This window comes from Mustela lutreola, chromosome 9 (assembly GCF_030435805.1).
Source record: "Mustela lutreola isolate mMusLut2 chromosome 9, mMusLut2.pri, whole genome shotgun sequence".
In the NCBI taxonomy this organism is placed as follows: Eukaryota; Metazoa; Chordata; class Mammalia; order Carnivora; family Mustelidae; genus Mustela; species Mustela lutreola.
The window spans coordinates 1,430,978-1,447,029 of NC_081298.1; the positions used below are offsets into that span (position 1 = coordinate 1,430,978).

General features: G+C 65.4%; 1 protein-coding gene across 3 annotated transcripts in view; it reads left to right on the forward strand.

Annotated features, from left to right (window-relative positions):
• LAMA5 (laminin subunit alpha 5) overlaps positions 1 to 16,052 on the forward strand; it is a 46,560-nt gene that overhangs the window by 11,231 nt on the left and 19,277 nt on the right. For 2 of the 3 annotated variants that reach the window (XR_009344839.1, XM_059134744.1), the window contains exons 3-26: positions 2,578 to 2,695; positions 3,396 to 3,514; positions 3,605 to 3,775; positions 3,869 to 3,966; positions 7,438 to 7,553; positions 7,777 to 7,895; positions 8,064 to 8,154; positions 8,331 to 8,465; positions 8,608 to 8,670; positions 12,152 to 12,292; positions 12,372 to 12,509; positions 12,605 to 12,739; positions 12,820 to 12,954; positions 13,030 to 13,167; positions 13,574 to 13,626; positions 13,842 to 13,947; positions 14,063 to 14,115; positions 14,216 to 14,321; positions 14,657 to 14,756; positions 14,857 to 15,013; positions 15,126 to 15,264; positions 15,440 to 15,582; positions 15,661 to 15,767; positions 15,878 to 16,031. Coding sequence is in view for 2 of the 3 variants with exons in the window: in XM_059134744.1 (XP_058990727.1) it covers positions 2,578 to 2,695; positions 3,396 to 3,514; positions 3,605 to 3,775; positions 3,869 to 3,966; positions 7,438 to 7,553; positions 7,777 to 7,895; positions 8,064 to 8,154; positions 8,331 to 8,465; positions 8,608 to 8,670; positions 12,152 to 12,292; positions 12,372 to 12,509; positions 12,605 to 12,739; positions 12,820 to 12,954; positions 13,030 to 13,167; positions 13,574 to 13,626; positions 13,842 to 13,947; positions 14,063 to 14,115; positions 14,216 to 14,321; positions 14,657 to 14,756; positions 14,857 to 15,013; positions 15,126 to 15,264; positions 15,440 to 15,582; positions 15,661 to 15,767; positions 15,878 to 16,031 (2,835 nt within the window). In the remaining variant the exon portion in view is untranslated. The remainder of the gene's footprint in view (positions 1 to 2,577; positions 2,696 to 3,395; positions 3,515 to 3,604; positions 3,776 to 3,868; positions 3,967 to 7,437; positions 7,554 to 7,776; positions 7,896 to 8,063; positions 8,155 to 8,330; positions 8,466 to 8,607; positions 8,671 to 12,151; positions 12,293 to 12,371; positions 12,510 to 12,604; positions 12,740 to 12,819; positions 12,955 to 13,029; positions 13,168 to 13,573; positions 13,627 to 13,841; positions 13,948 to 14,062; positions 14,116 to 14,215; positions 14,322 to 14,656; positions 14,757 to 14,856; positions 15,014 to 15,125; positions 15,265 to 15,439; positions 15,583 to 15,660; positions 15,768 to 15,877; positions 16,032 to 16,052) is intronic. The other variant, XM_059134745.1, reaches the window with a different exon arrangement.

Below are 16,052 nucleotides of genomic sequence, written 5' to 3' on the forward strand. Positions count from 1 at the left end.
GGATGGAGGGTCCTTAAGCGGGTCCCAGGACGCTGCGCACGGGGCAGATGCTTCCACACCCTGGTCCTGCCTGATCGGTGCGTTTGAGTCAATATTCGTGCAAGTGCTCTCGGCTGGGAAGAATGCGACCAGCGCCGACTGGGGGAGGGACAGAGCTGGCCAGCAGAGAGGGCAGCCCGGCGGCCTCGCTCAGGGAAAGGCGGGGGTGGGTCCCAGGGGGGCTGGCTGGGAAACCTTAAGTTCCTCTGGGCTTTGGTGGGGGCCGAGCTGCCGGCCACCCCCCAAGAACGGCCTGTGGGCGTCCTGCACAACCCAGTGTCCCCTACTCCCCGCCCTTCTTGCTGTGACCCCTTCCTCACAGAGACCCCTCCTGGCATGGGAGCCATGGGAGGTCCCCCCAGAGCTCCCTGGAACGCTTGAGGGTCAGCCAAGGTGCCAGGTTGGGTGGAGGGTCAGTAGCCCCGCCCCCGCCCACCGAGTGAAGCCCCTCCCCCAGTGGGTGGGGCTAGTGAGGCGAGGGCGTCAGAGCCTGGCTGCTCCCACCCTGGGGAGAGGCGCTCCTGCAGGAGCTGGGCCAGTCTCTGTGGCAGCCCGAACAGAACGCGGCCTTCTGGAAAGGGCAGGACTCAGAAGGCGTATCTCAGGGGCCCAGACCTCCCTCCCCCTCGCGCCCCCTCCCGCCCCCATTCTTAGCAACCCGTGCCCACCTTCCCCGTGGGATCACCACAGTGGCCTCAGGTTGATGGGGGGGTGGGGGGCAGACTCTGGGCCTCGGGCAGCCTTAAAGGAGCCCCTGCCCTGTGTGGTGGGGCGCCGATGAGGGTGCGGGGGATGGCCCGGAGCGGGATGTCACCCCTGAGGCTGGTGCACAGTTCACTGCCTACCTGGGGGTGCCCGTGGGAGGGGCCTGGGATGGCCGTATGGGCTCGCGTCCCAGGCCCCCGAGGGGGCATGTCCACTGGCTGTGTCTGCCCTGGTCTGGGACCTCCCACTCCTCTTGAGTGTCTGGCCCTCCCAGTGCAAACTGGGGATGTCTCCAGTCCCGCTGCCTTCCCTGCCTGGGTCTCCTCAGAGCCTGAGCACACCCTGCCCAGAGGCGAGCCTGGACGGTGGCCCTGCCTGCTTTGTTGTTCCCTTGACTTTGGGGCAGAGGGCTGGGAGCGGGGGAGGCACTGGCTGGCCCTCGGAGCCCCAGGGCCTGGAAACCACCATCATCCCTCCCTGCAGCGGTCGCTGCCCTGTGGTCCGCACGCGCGCAGGCTGAGGCTGGGGTGGGCGCTCAGGTGCCAGCCCGGGAAGTGTGCGAGCGGGGACGCCCCAGACAAGCGCGGCTGGGCGTGTGAGGGTGGGCCTCTCTGCTGGCTGCCCTCGGAGGGGTCTCGGTGGCCCTGCCTCATCATTGAGCCCACAGGCAGTTCTCAGGGCCCTTTCCTAGGAACTGTGACCTGGGCCTGGGGGCTCTGGGTGCTGATGTGGGGATCCCTTGCCATGTAGTACGTCCCCGGGGCGCTGGATGAGGGGTACCTTTGGCAACGAGAACCCAGCCAGATGGGGTTGGGGGGCCAGGGCTCAGACCTGCTGGGGTGCAGGCCTGGGGGGCCAATCGACAGAGGAGGGGCCTCAGCTAGCCCCCAGGGGCGCAATACACAGGGGCATCCCAGGATGCCGACCTCCGGTCTGGAAGAGGTGAGAGACAGGCATGAGCGCTGCCTGGAAGCGGGGTTGTGTTGGGACCAGCGACAGAACAGGACAGGCGGGTCTGGCTGGGGCTCGAGGGGTTCTTGGGGCCTCTGGAGGTTCAGCTTCACCCTTCCCCTGTCTCAGAGCTGCCCTGACATGCCCAGGGCTCCATGATGCTCCAGCTTCCAGCTCCTGGGCTGCTGGGGTCTCCCCGGCCCAGTCCCGAGAGGCCTCATTCCCTGGTCTGCCTACCCCACCGGGGCCTCCTGGGGAGGACAGCGCCTGTCCCTGGGACCTCGGTGTCCATGGGCCAGTCAGAGGGAGAGGGGGCAGGTCCTGAGTCAGCCCTGAGAATGACGAGGGGCTAACCAGGGTGGGGCTGGGATGGGGGCCCCGTCCTGAGCTGCCGGCTGTTTGGAGAGGCCTGTGTGGGAGCTGGGCTATCCTCCGGCCACCTGCCCAGGCCTGGCCGCCGGAGCTTCGGGGACCGTGGAATGAGCTCCTGTCCAGGCCGCTGGCCTCACTGCCTGGACGCTGGACAGGCTGCCCCTGTGTGCCCCTCCATCCTAGCCCCCACAGGTCCGTCTGTGGCCTCCGAGCCTGACCCCTGTGCTTCTAGGGCAGCGATGGAGGGAGGCGCCCCTCGGCCCAGGAGGGGAGACCTTCAGAAACTGGGGGGTCCTACCCTTTGCCTCTGTGTCCCCGGGGCCAGCCTCAGCCACGGGCCCAAGTGAGCTGGGGGCCGCTCTCTGAGCTGGCTGGCCCCCACAGGCCAGATCCCCAGATGGCCAGTGTGGGAAAAGAGCCCACCTCACAGGTTGGGGCGGCACCCCGAGTGTTGGGGGCCCTGAGCTGAGTGGAGGGGCCCTGGGACGTCAACACCGCCCCCCCCCCCAGGTCTTCCACGTGGCCTACGTGCTGATCAAGTTCGCCAACTCGCCGCGGCCAGACCTCTGGGTGCTGGAGCGGTCCACAGACTTCGGCCACACCTACCAGCCATGGCAGTTCTTTGCTTGTGAGTCTCCGGGTGGGGGCTGATGGGGGCCGTCCCCTGGGGTGGGCTGCTGTGGCTGGGCTCCCCTGGGGTGGGCTGCTGTGGCTGGGCTCCTTCAGCGTCCCCACATGGCAGGCCAGCCCTCAGGCCCTCCCTCCCGCATGTGTCAGGGGCGTCAGACGTGCCTTCCCAGGGCAGGTGCGTGGTAAGCAGCTCCTGTCCCTGATGTGGGGCACAGCTGGGCCCAGAGGCTGGAGGCACCAGGTGTCCCTGGCGCTACCTCTTGCCTCCCTCTCGACCGGCTTCATGGTCCGGCAGCTCCTGAAGGAACAAGGGTGGGGGGCGCGCTGGCTCCCTAGCCTGCCACGTCCGAGGCCTCCGTGACCGATCACCATGGGAGCCTGCGATTGGGTGGGCCTCGGCCACGGGTCCCCCAAAACTCCATGGGCGAGAGCAGTTGGAAATGGACGTCCAAGGATGGGGACGTGGTGGGCACTTGTCTCTGCAGAGAGAGGCACGCGTGGCAAAGGCCGGGAGGGGTCAGTCCTCAAGGCGTGCGCAAGTGCAGGGTTTCTGGGCTCGGGCAGGGGCCGCCCCGTCCTCCGTGCCCTCCTGGGGAGGTACCTCCCTCCTCCTTCAACCCGGCGCCGCGGGGATGGCGGGGCGGCCCGTCGGGGAGTGGCAGTGCTCCAGCGCACTCTGGGGTCCCGCGTCCCCACAGCGTCCAAGAGGGACTGCCTGGAGCGGTTCGGGCCGCAGACGCTGGAGCGCATCGCGCGGGACGACCATGTCATCTGTTCCACCGAGCACTCGAGGATCGTGCCCCTGGAGAACGGCGAGGTGGGCCCCAGGGCCACAGGCGGGGGCAGGGGCCCCGCTCATGGGAGGGTGCCCCCCCCCCCCCGGCTTGACCCTCTGCCCCGCGTGCAGATTGTGGTGTCCCTGGTGAACGGGCGCCCGGGGGCCAGGAACTTCTCCTCCTCACCCCTGCTGCGGGAGTTCACCAAAGCCAGCAACGTGCGCCTGCGGCTCCTGCGCACCAACACGCTGCTGGGCCACCTCATGGGCAAGGCGCTGCGGGACCCCACCGTCACCCGCCGGGTGAGGCGCGGCCGGGGTCCGGAGGGGCTGTGGGGCCGGCGGGGCCCGGCTGGGGCAGGGGGCCGTGGCACTCACTGCCCCTCCCCCCAACAGTACTACTACAGCATCAAGGACATCAGCATTGGCGGCCGCTGTGTCTGCCACGGCCACGCGGACGTCTGCGATGCCCAAGACCCCACAGACCCCTACAGGTGAGGCTTCCCCCATCCTCCTCATCCCCTTCCCAGTGCAGGGAGCGGGAGACCCGGTTCTACTGCCCACTGTGTCCCTCGTCCTGCGTGGCCACCCCTGGCCTCCATCCCCTTAGGTGTGTGGCGAAGTGCAGGGCTGTCCCGTGCCTGGGAGGACCTGGCACGGTAGCCAGAGGCCCCTGCCACCCCCGCAGAAGCTGGGGCCCTGTGTGGAGCAGTGGGGGTGTCCTTGGCCTGAGGCTGCGCGTCCCTGTCCCTCAGGACACGGATAAGACGCTCCTTGCTGTCCCCAGCTGCTCCCTTGCCACCGGGCGTGGTCTCTGCGCACAGCTTCTGGAGCTCAGGCGCTGCTGGTGGCTCTGGGAAGTTCAGTGCCCAGTGCGCTGGCAGAGAGGGGCGCCCGCGGGCACCAGACCAGCCTCAGAGGAGCGGCAGGCGGCCCTTACTTGCTGGGGAGGCGTTGGCGTCCACTCTGACTCCCCTGTACCAGGGTGTGCCCGCGCCCGGCTCTGCCTGGGGGCACGAGGGGTGGGCTGGGCTGGGCGGTTTTTCCAGAAGCACGGACACCAGCACCTCCCACACACCGTGTTTTGGGGCACCGGGCTGCCCTGCGCACCCTGCTCCCGTGCCCTGCGCCGCAGCCGCTTCTTCCGGGAGAGCTCCGGCCCTTCGTACCCCGACCCCATCGTGTCCAGCCATCAGCCCTGCCCGGACCACCGTCCCCGTCCCCACCTGCACCCTCTCCCCCCATCACAGCACCGCTTTGCCAGCTGCCTGCCTCGCTCTGCTCTGAACCCCTTACTCACTCCCCCTTCCTTTGGTTTGGAAGTTCCGAGTCTTGCTTCGGTTGCTGTCTCAGTCCGGTTGGGTCGCCGTCACCACATACTGTAGACGAGGGGCTCGTAAACAAACTTACCGCTGTTCTCGAGGCCGACAAGGGCCCACGTTTCGGGGTGTCCTCACGTGGCACAGGGGGTGAGGGAGCTCTCTGGGGTCCTTTTACAAGGACACTACGCCCACTGATGGGGGCTCCATCCTTAAGACCTAATCACCCCTCACAGGCCCCACGTCCAGATACCATCACCGCGGGGACTAGTCTGTGTGTTCTCGGGGACACCCGTGTTCAGCCGGGGGCAGGACTGTTCACGGCAGTGGCGGCCCTCGTGATGGGCGTGGTTGACCCGCTGTCGCGTCTGCCCACACGGCCCTGTAAGCAGGCGCTCTGTCCCTGCGGCCTGGGAGCCGCCTCCTGACCCGCCCAGGCCCTTGACCTGCGCCGCTCCTTGACTCACCTTGCACCCCTGGCCACTCGGTTCCCTTTGCCCGAAGTGCGTCCTCTGGTTGGTGTTGCCATGAGGCTGTGTCCCTGTCCGATGACCGCTGCCCTGGCAGCTGTGTCAGCTTTCCCCTCGGGGTAGTTGAGCTGGCTACAGAACTCCGGTTGGCGGCCATGCCAACGCGCCACCTGGCGTCTCGATGGTTGGCAGAGTCCGCAGTCACCTGCGTTGTTGCCCCTCTGGCTTGTCTGCCCCTGCTGGAGGGTGCTGTGACCTTCCCCCGGTTCTCTGCGGATTTCCTCTAGGGCAGCCAGCAGCCGTAGGTCTTCCGTGGCTCAGGACTCCTGCCCTTTTCTTTCTTTTTCTTTTTTTTTTTTTTAGAAGATTATTTATTTATTTGACCCAGAGAGAGAGAGAGACAGAAAGGGAACACAGGTGGGGGGAGTGGGAGAAGCAGGCTTCCCGCTAAGCAGGGAGCCCAATCTCGATCCCAGGACCCCTGGATCATGACCTGAGGCCAAAGGCAGACGCTTAACCACTGAGCCACCCAGAGGCCTGACTCCCGCCTTTTGAATCTGAGAGTGTGTGTCGTTCATTCAAGACCTTTCCTGGCCATCAGCTCTCCCTTCTACCTCTTTCCTCTTTCTGGAATCCCGTGCCGTGGACGCATCTCCCTGTGGTCTCCTTCTGTCTCTGAATGTCTCTTGTGGTCCCCTCTCTGCCTTCTGAGCTGCTCTGGGTCGGTTCTTGGGATCACCGAACCTCCAGCCGGGTGTTGTCCGTCCGCTGTTTTCAGTTGCAGTGATTTTATTTTCCATCTGTAGAAGTTGTGTCTGGTTCTTTGGCCACATCTCTCTCTCTTTTTTTTTTTTTAAGATTTTATTTATTTGTTTGACACAGACAGAGATCACAAGTAGGCAGAGAGGCAGGCAGAGAGAGAGGTAGAAACAGTCTTCCCGCCAAGCAGAGAGCCCGATGTGGGGCTTGATCCCAGGACCCTGAGATCATGACCTGAGCCGAAGGCAGAGGCCCAACCCAAGGAGCCACCCAGGCGTCCCACATCTGTCTGTTTTTCATAGCATTGCAATTCCTGTGTTTTAGTTAGTTTCTGTGTTTGGTATATAACTTTAAGCATTCTTATTTTATGGTTTCTACCTACTTGCTCCCCGATTCCTGGGGTTGGACCATGCCGACTGTTGCGTTGACAGGCCCGGCCGCATTGTGTCCCGCTGGTCCTGCGGCAATGCCTCGTCTGTGCTTGGTGGGGGATGGTCGCTCCCCAGGGTTTTTGTGGGGTCCTTGGCCCAGTGACCTGTGGTGTCCCCGCCCGGCTCCCGTCCTGGGTCGTTTCCCGGTGCCCTACACAGACCGCGGCCCAGCCAGACGCCAGCTGCAGGTCCAACATCAAACTGGCAGAGCCAGGGCGGAGACAGGCCGGCTTCCTGGAGCTGCTCCTGCTCCCTGTCCCCCAGAGGCCCTCCAAATGGCCCAGACCCCGAGGGCCACAGTGTTGATTCCCAGGGCCCTGCAGACACTTTGGGTTGCAGGGGACTGGGCTCTGACCATGTGGTCTGAGGCCTGGGGCTCCGCTGACCAGCTTCCAAGGTCCAGCTCGGTACCAAGCATAGCAGGTGTGGTGTTGGCCCCAGGCCCACCGAGCAGGCAGCCCCACTGTGGCTGAGTCATGGAGGGGCGTGTCGGGTGCGACTCTGGTAGGGGTGTGTGAGTGGTAGGAGGCTGCGACCTCAGGCCTGAGCCGTGGCCAGCTGTCCCCCTGAGCCGGCAGGAGCCGCTCTCTAGAACGGCTGGCAGGATTCCAACCTCTGCCTGGTGTCCACCCCCGCTGGAAGAGGAAGCCGTTCCTGGCCCTTTGCCCCTGGGGAGGCACCCTGGAAGCATGGGGGCGTCTGGCTGAGCTCATACTGCTGAGGGAGACCCGGGCCTCCACCCCTGCCCAGGGAGGCTGTGGGCTCGGCCTGAGGGCCCGGCCGTGGCAAGGAGGGGTTAGCTCGGTCCTGAAGGACCTGGCCAGGTGCTCTGCAGGTGGGGCCCGCCCGCACTGACCACTCCGTCCCTGTCCCAGTCCCCACCCGCCAACACATCCAGTCCCTCCTGCTCCGCTCCGTGAAGGCTGGGTGCGGCCCCTGTGCCCCCAGGTCCACAGTGTGGCCCCTCCTGTCCTGTGTCCCCACAGGCTGCAGTGCACCTGTCAGCACAACACGTGTGGGGGCTCCTGCGACCGCTGCTGCCCCGGCTTCCACCAGCGGCCGTGGAAGCCGGCCACCGCCGACAGCGCCAACGAGTGCCAGTGTGAGTGTCCAGCCCCTGCTCACCGGCTCCTGCTCACCGGCACGCACGCCCTCCTCACCAGCAGCCCCCGCCCCACTCGCCCAGCTCTGCCCCGGCCACGTGGTGTGTGCCGTCCCCCACACCAGCCACATCCGGGGCCGCTGGTGGTTTGTGAGATGTGCCCTGGGGGTCCCTGCGAGGCGGGTCCTGGGAGGCCTGTAACAGTTCTGCCCCTTCTCTCCAGCCTGCAACTGCCATGGCCACGCCGATGACTGCTTCTATGACCCTGAGGTAGACCGGCTCAGCGCCAGCCAGAACCAGGACAACGTCTACCAGGGAGGGGGCGTGTGCATCGACTGCCAGGTGGGAGTTGGGGGGGGCGGGGGGGCGGGGGGGCCCGTGGTGGCAAGCTGGCTGGGCCGGGGCATGAGGTGGTGGCCCGGGGCCCCCGGCGTGGTGCACCCAGGACCAGAGTGGGGGGAGTTGGGGGGCGGGAGGGTCTCCGCACTCAGCAGCCCCGTCCGGCTCCAGCATCACACCACCGGCATCAACTGTGAGCGCTGCCTGCCCGGCTTCTTCCGGGCCCCAGACCAGCCCCTCGACTCTCCCCATGCTTGCCGCCGTGAGTGGGGTCAGCCCAGGGAGGGGGGCTCCTGGGGGACGGGGGTGTCGAGGGGGCCCCCCGTGCTGCTCCAGGAGGCCCGGCCTGGCTCTCCTCCCCCTTGCCCGCGCTGGGGAGGCAGAGCCAGTCCCGTGGCCCCCGACTCGGGGTCTCACGAGGCCCCGGTGCCCGCCCAGGCTGCAGCTGCGAGTCGGACTTCATGGACGGGACGTGTGAGGACCTGACTGGCCGCTGCTACTGCCGGCCCAACTTCACGGGCGAGCACTGCGCCGCCTGCGCCGAGGGCTTCACCGGCTTCCCGCGCTGCTACCGTGAGGGCGTCGGCTGGGGGGCGGGGGGCGCTGGGCCACAGTCCCCAGAGCCCTGTGGGGGACCCGGGGCAGAGCCCTTGGTCCTGTCTGCCCCTCTGGCCGTGCCAAGCTGACCCGGCTAACCCGTGCTCTCTTCCCTCAGCGGTGCCCTCCTTCTCCCCCAATGACACCGGAGAGCAAGTGCTGCCGGCGGGACAGATCGTGAGTAAGTGTCCGCCGAGGCCCCTTTCCCGCCCTGGCCCCCACAGAGGTCCCCCTGAGAGTGGGATTGTCGTGTGGGGTCATGTCCGGCTCTTGTGTTTTCATGCACGTGATGCGTCTTCGTGTTAGGAGACCTACTGCATGAAGCAGAACAGGGGTACCCAGAGTCGCGTCACTGTCGCGCGGCCCCTCCCCCACAGCCGGGCCCCTCCCACGCGCTGCCCCCCGGTGCTGGGCGCAGACCGGCGCGTGCCCTGGTTGCTGCTTTGGCTCTCCTGCGCCGCTCCTGTCAGCATGTCTCCTCATGTTCTGTGTCGTCGGACAGATGTAGCATTTCTTCAGTCAAGCCCAAATTGTTGGAAATTTAAGTTCTTTCCAACTAAAAAAAAAATGCTACAGTAAACATCCTTGCAGCACAAGCTTTCCATAAATTCTCAATAATTTCTGTAAAACAATTTCCTAGAAGGTTCTGAGTCACGAGACTTGCCTGTTCTGGCACATTCTGGGCTGTAGGTTGCCAAATCACTGTCTTGAAAGAAGCCGTGTTGGGCGACATGACGGTAGCGGCATCTGTAGGCGCAGACGGTCCTCGCCGGACCCCGGGCCCTGCTTGTGGCTGTCAGCTCGGCCGGCTGGGACCCCCACCTCCTGCCATGTGTCTGGAATTGGGCGCACCTCTCGGGACGCCCCTTCATAACGGGGTGTGCGCAGCTGCCGGCGGGGTCTTGGTTAGACCGCATTTGGCATTTGTCGTCTCCTGTGTGTCTTTGACACGTCTGTGAGGGGACCTTCTTTTGAGTGTGTCCTGAGCACGTATCTGCTTTCCTGGGGAGTGTGTCGTCGGGCTCTGTGCTCACGTTTCTGTCTGCGGGCCGGCTCTCCGCGCACCCCGTGTCCCGGCGGGGCCTCCCGCCCTGTGTCTTCAGGGTTCCTATTCCCTGGGCTGGCATGTGGACCCCCAGTGGGTCCTGTGGCCGCAGTTCTTGCCTCTGACTCCCTCTGACGCGTGCGCACATGGCACACGCTCCACTCGCTCACTCGTGCCTGTCGCTGTTCAACGGTTTCTCCGTACGTGTTTGTGTCTGCTTCGCTTCGGTGCTGGGAACGCGGGTCGGCGGCCTTCTCCCAGGAGGAGCCGGAGGGTACTGGCCTGCTCTCGATGGTGAGGGCCATGTGTCCTATCGTGCATGGCTCTGGAGCCCCGCCGTCACGCGCCGTGGCTGGATCGTGGCTGGATCGTGGCATCGAGCGTGTGGACGTGCGTGAGCCTGGCTGCATTCCGGGAAGACCTGATTTGCAGAGCCGCTGAGCGGCCCTGGGACTGTGGGTTGTTGATGCCCAGCAGACGTGCTGGGGGCCCTCCCATCCCCCCGGCCCGGGGTTGGCGCTGCAGACGGCCCACGCCGCTGGGGCTTCAGTGCCGGGCCGCGGATCGTGCGAGGAATTCTACCCGTGCCTCTCCTAGCGAACACCTGTGTGTCTGTATTCGTAAGGGAGGCTGGATGAAAGCTTTCCTGGTGGTTTTTCTGGTGGGGTGTGTGTGGGCCGTCTTGCTTAAGTTTTGTAATTGAAAATACTTGGGAAATGACCCACACTTGGTTACGCTCCACAGCGGTCTACACATCGCGGAGTCCCCCATTTCTTCCTTCCTTTCCTGCCTTTTTCCTTCCTTCCTTCCTTCCTTTAGCATTTTATTTATTTGAGAGAGAGCACATGAATGGGGAGCAGCAGGCAGAGGGAGAAGCAGGTTCCCCGCTGAGCAGGGTGCCCGATGCGGGGCTCGATCCCAGGACCCTGAGGCTGTGACCTGAGCCGAAGGCAGACCCTTCATCCACTGAGCCCCCAGGTGCCCCAGAAACCACCCAAATCTTAGGAGATTGATGGAACTTAGCAGGATGCCTGGTCCTGACCCTGCTGGTCTTCGATGCTCATCATTTCTTGCCTGGTTCTTGTGTTCATTTCCCACCTCAGCGTAGGTCGGTTTGAGTCATTTTTCCTTAGCAGATCGTGTCCTTTGGATTTTAAAACTGTATTGGTATAAAAATCACGCCCAGGGGCACCTGGGTGGCTCAGTGGGTTAAGCTGTTGCCTTCAGCTCAGGTCATGATCTCAGGGTCCTGGGATCGAGCCCCACATCGGGCTCTCTGCTCAGCGGGAAGCCTGCTTCCCCCTCTCCTGCTCCCCCTGCTTGTGCTCCCTCTTGCTGTGTCTCTCTGTCAAATAGATAAAATCTTAAAAAAAAAAAAGAAAAGAAAAAAATCATGCACAACTTTCCATCGTGAATTGTGCCTTTCGTTTCTCTTACTGTCTGGTCCAATTTCTTCTATTTCCTCCTCCACTTATTAGACGTAGCAGAAGTTTCCTGAATTTATTGGTGTTTTCAAGTTACAGCTTCAGATTCCGTCTATAAGATCTGCTGGGGTTTTTCTCGTTTCAGTTTGGGGGAGAGATCTAACTTCCTTTTTTTTTTTTAAAAAGATTCTATTTATTTATTTATTTATTTATTTATTTATTTATTTATTTATTTGAGAGAGAGCACACACCACGACTGGGGACAGGGCAGAGGGAGACGGAGGGCCGCCTGGCCGGCCCCTCCCGCGTGGCAGTGACGCGGCCGTTCTGTCCTTGTGTGACGGCTCAGTCCGCGGTTCGCCGCACCGGGGTCAGATGGGGTCTTTGCTTCTCACCTAGAACGTGATGCCCTTTGGAATGTTCTGGGAACGTGTGAGGGGTACGTGAGAGCCGTGCAGGGTACAGGTCGCCACGTGTACGCCCACTGACACGTGTGTTCATTAAGGTGTTTAAATCCACACGTCCCTGCTCCAACCTCGTCAGGGTCTGGGGATGGAGTCTCTAGCCCTTCTGTCCAGGATGGTGGTTTTGCTAGAACCTTCCAACTCAGGGGTTTTGGCCCTTGGCACCCCGTGACCCCGTGGTCCTGCTCTTAGATTGCGGGGCGTCCTGCAGACCCCTCCTTCCCGCCCGTGTCTTGCCTGGTTGGGCAGCAGACGGGTTTCAGTTTGGGATGACTTGCGTTTCTTCTTGAGGGATTTCAGTGTTCTGTCTCTCTCTGGTCCAGCCGGGGGTCACCCTGCGCTCGACAAATATCAGACCGTCACTTTCTACGAACAACAAACAGTGGTCGTGACTTCTTTTTGCGCGTAAGATGTTCCCTCCTCTTTTCTGAGCTGCAGAATTACTCATAAATCAGATTGGAGTCTCTTTTTTGCCTTGTTACCGTTTCGTTTTTACGTCTTCTCCGGCTGTGTTGGCGCCTGCCGCAGACTTAGCAGTTGCGTTGCCAACAGTGTCCCGCGAGTTTGGGCCACCCTGGTTCTGTGACACGCTTCTCCACAGACAGCGGCTCCACCTTCTGGCAGTTTCTGCCTCCTGGCGTGGTGTGAGCACGGTGTGGAGACGAGGGAGCGAGTGTGTGGCGGGGAGGGCCGGGTCTGCGGGCGTCTGAACCCCCCTCCCCCCGCCAGACTGTGACTGCAGTGCCGCAGGGACCCAGGGCAACGCCTGCCGCAGGGACCCACGGCTGGGACGCTGCGTGTGCAAACCTGGCTTCCAGGGCATCCACTGCGAGCGCTGCGCCCCGGGCTTCTACGGCCCCAGCTGCCAGCGTGAGTGTCGCCCTGACCCTGTCCCCCGACCCTGGGAGCCTGTCCCCTCTCCGACTGAGCACGGTCCCCCCTCCCGCAGCGTGTCAGTGCTCCAGCCCTGGAGTGGTGGATGGGGACTGTGACCAGGACTCGGGCCGCTGCACCTGCCGGGAGGGCTTCGAGGGGCCCGCGTGTGACCGCTGTGCCCCGGGCTACTTCCACTTCCCTCTCTGCCAGTGTGAGCGAGGCCTCCCCAGCGGGCACGGGTGGGTGTGGGGCCCGGGGCATGGCCTGCCTGGCTTAGGGGCCCCGGTGTGCTGCTTTGCTCCCTAGTGTGTGGCTGCAGCCCTGTGGGGACCCTGCCTGAGGGCTGTGATGAGGCTGGTCACTGCCTGTGCCGGCCAGAGTTTGATGGCCCTCACTGTGACCGCTGCCGCTCAGGCTACCATGGCTACCCTAACTGCCGCGGTGAGCAGAGGGCTGGAGGGGGCCTGAGGGGAGCAGGAGGACCTGCCACACGCCCGGGACCTAACCCCTGTCCCCTGCAGCCTGCACCTGTGACCCCCGGGGTTCCCTGGACCAGCTCTGCAGGGCGAGCGGGATGTGCCACTGCCACCCAGGCTACGCGGGCACCACCTGCCAGGAGTGCAGCCCCGGCTTCCACGGCTTCCCCGACTGTGCCCGTGAGTGCCCGTGCGGGGGGCAGGGAGGGCGGGCGTGTCCCCACTGCATGCCCACGCCCTGCCATCCTTGTCTAGCCTGCCGCTGCTCCGCCGAGGGCTCCCTGCACGCGTCCTGCGACTCCCGCAGTGGGCAGTGCCCCTGCCGGCCCCGGGTGACGGGGCTGCGGTGTGACATGTGCGCGCCAGGCACCTACAACTTCCCCTACTGTGAAGGTGAGCGCGTGCCGTGGGCCTGTCCCGTGCCATGTGTGTCCTTCCTGTGTCGTCCCCGCACCGGGCCGCGTGAGCACCTGCGTGGGTTCCTGCGGCCGTCCCTGCGCACGGCCACGTGAGCACCGTGTGCTGCGCTTGGACGGTCATATGCATGTGTCCGTGGCTCCGTCCTCGGTGTGCAGGTCCATCGCCCTGTGTCCGCGGGCTTCGTGCACGCGTGTTCACAGCTGTCTGCACAGCCCGCGTTCACACACATGTCTGCAGGCCTCATGGCTTGTCGCACTCGTTCCTGTTCCCTGGAGTGGGGGAGGGTGCGTGGGCGCGTGGGTCCGGGCCAGGCCTGGGGAGGCCTGTGGTCATCGGAGTCCGTGACGGCGAAGTGACCGCAGGCTGGGTCTCTCCCCAGCCGGCTCCTGCCACCCTGCCGGCCTGGCCCCGGCGGATCCCAGCCTTCCTGAGGTAAGCCCTGGTCGGCCGTCAGGGGAGGGCCGCCCCTCACTCCCGCGCTGCTCTCGCCTTGGCAACCTCGGGCCGTTTCTTCCCCTGGCTTGTCCTTGGTCCCCGGTCCAGGGTCGGGCCAGGGGTGGGGCTGTGTCGGGGCTCCAGGGCTGAGGGTTTTGGGTAGGGGGACGGGGCAGGGACCCGTCCTGACCCTCAGTCCCTTCTTCGCCCAGGCCCAGGCCCCCTGTACGTGCCGGGCCCATGTGGAGGGGCCCAGCTGCGATCGCTGTAAACCCGGGTTCTGGGGGCTGAGTCCCGGGAATCCCGAGGGCTGCACCCGTGAGTCTGTGGTGGGGGGGGGAGCACGGGGGCGCTGGGGAGTCGGGGGGAGGGCAGCAGCGCGGGGAGCTGAGGGCCGGCCCCGCAGCGTCCAGGCTTTCTCTCTCTCCGCCAGGCTGCAGCTGTGATCCCCGGGGCACGGTGGGCGGACTTGCCGAGTGCCGGCCGGTGAGTCCGAGGCCCGAGCTGCCCGGGGGCTGTGGGATGGGCACGTCCAGACCCCACTCTGTCCGGCATGGTCTCACCTCCCCGCACCCCTCTGCCGCAGGGCGATGGCCAGTGCTCTTGCAAAGCTCACGTGTGCGGCCAGACCTGTGCGGCGTGCCGGGAGGGCTTCTTCGGGCTAGACCAGGCTGACTACTTCGGCTGCCGCAGTATGTGCCCCGTGGCCCTCAGCCGATATCCCGGGGGAGGCTGAGGCCAGGGAAGGATGCGTGAGGCGGGCACCTTGGTCTGGGGAGGCCTGTGCTGGGCACGGAAGGGAGGGGCTGCTCCATCTTCCGCCCTCCATCCTGCGCCCCCCAGAACCCTCGGTGGCCCTTCGGAGCTGGCCTCTTGGCCCCTGTTGCCCTCCACAGACAGTGGACAGAGCCCCAGGGGCCTGGGTGGCCGGAGCAGGGTCCAGAGCCCACTGTGGGCAGAGCCGCGAGGCTGGGGTGGGGGCGGAGAGGGCAGCGAGCAGCGTGGACCTTGTTCCCCCCCACCGCAGGCTGCCGGTGTGACGTCGGTGGTGCGCTGGGACAGGGCTGTGACCCGAGGACAGGCGCCTGCCGATGCCGCCCCAACACCCAGGGCCTCACCTGCAGCGAGTGGGTGCCGCTGCCCCTGGCTCGGGGGGATGGGGCTGGCTGGGTGGCTCACCCGCCGGGGACCCTGTGGGCTGCCTCTGACCACCTCTGCCGCGGCCAGGCCGGCGCGAGACCACTACCTCCCCGACCTGCACGACCTCCGCCTGGAGCTGGAGGAGGCGGCCACGCCGGGTGGCCACACCGTGCGCTTCGGCTTCAACCCCCTCGAGTTCGAGAGCTTCAGCTGGAGGGGCTACGCGCAGATGACGCCCGTGCAGGTGGGGACCTCCCCGGCGTGGGCCTCAGGCGCCCCCCCAGCGGATGGAGGGCGTGGGCAAGGCGTGGCTGGGGAGGGGCCACCTGGTTCTCCATGCCCCTTCCCCCCACCAGCCCAGGATTGTGGCAAAGCTGAACGTGACCTCCCCCGACCTCTTCTGGCTGGTCTTCCGCTATGTCAACCGTGGGCCCGCCAGCGTGAGTGGGCACGTCTCTGTGCGAGAGGAGGGCAGGTCGGCCACCTGCGTCAACTGTGAGTGCCAGGGCAGCCCCGCACCCGCTCCCTGCCCCTCCCTGCAGCCCCGCCTGGGCCCGTGGCTGGGCGGCGGGGGGGGCAGCCTATGCCCTGGCCCTGGCGTACCTGTCCCCTTCCCCCGCCCGGGGTGGCCCATGGGCAGGGTCGAGGGTCTCACATTCTGTGTCCCCAGGCACAGAGCAGAGCCAGCCCGTCACCTTCCCGCCCAGCACGGAGCCTGCCTTTGTCACAGTGCCCCAGAGGGGCTTCGGCGAGCCCTTCGTGCTGAACCCTGGCGCCTGGACCCTGCTCGTGGAGGCTGAAGGGGTGCTCCTGGTGAGGTGGGGGCTGAGTGGGTGGGGCCCCGGGCCCGGGCCAAGGGCCAGTGTACCGACCTCATCCCCTGCCCGCCAGGACTATGTGGTTTTACTTCCCAGCACCTACTACGAGGCGGCCCTCCTGCAGCTGCGGGTGACCGAGGCCTGCGCCTTCTGGCCCCCCGCCCAGCGCTCCGGGCACACGTGAGCGCCGGCCCGGTGGGGGCGGGGGGGTCTGCCCCTCCCTGGGCCTCCCTGGGCCTGGGCTGCTCGCCCCTGCTGACCGCAGCCACGTTCCCCCTCCCCCACCCCAGCTGCCTCCTCTACAGCCACCTGCCCCTGGACGGCTTCCCCTCTGCAGCAGGACCGGAGGCCCTGTGTCGCCAGGACAACAGCCTACCCCGGCCTTGCCTCACGGAGCAGCTTAGCCCCTCACACCCGCCCCTGGCCGCCTGCCTGGGCAGTGACGTGGGTGTTCCTGGGACCTTG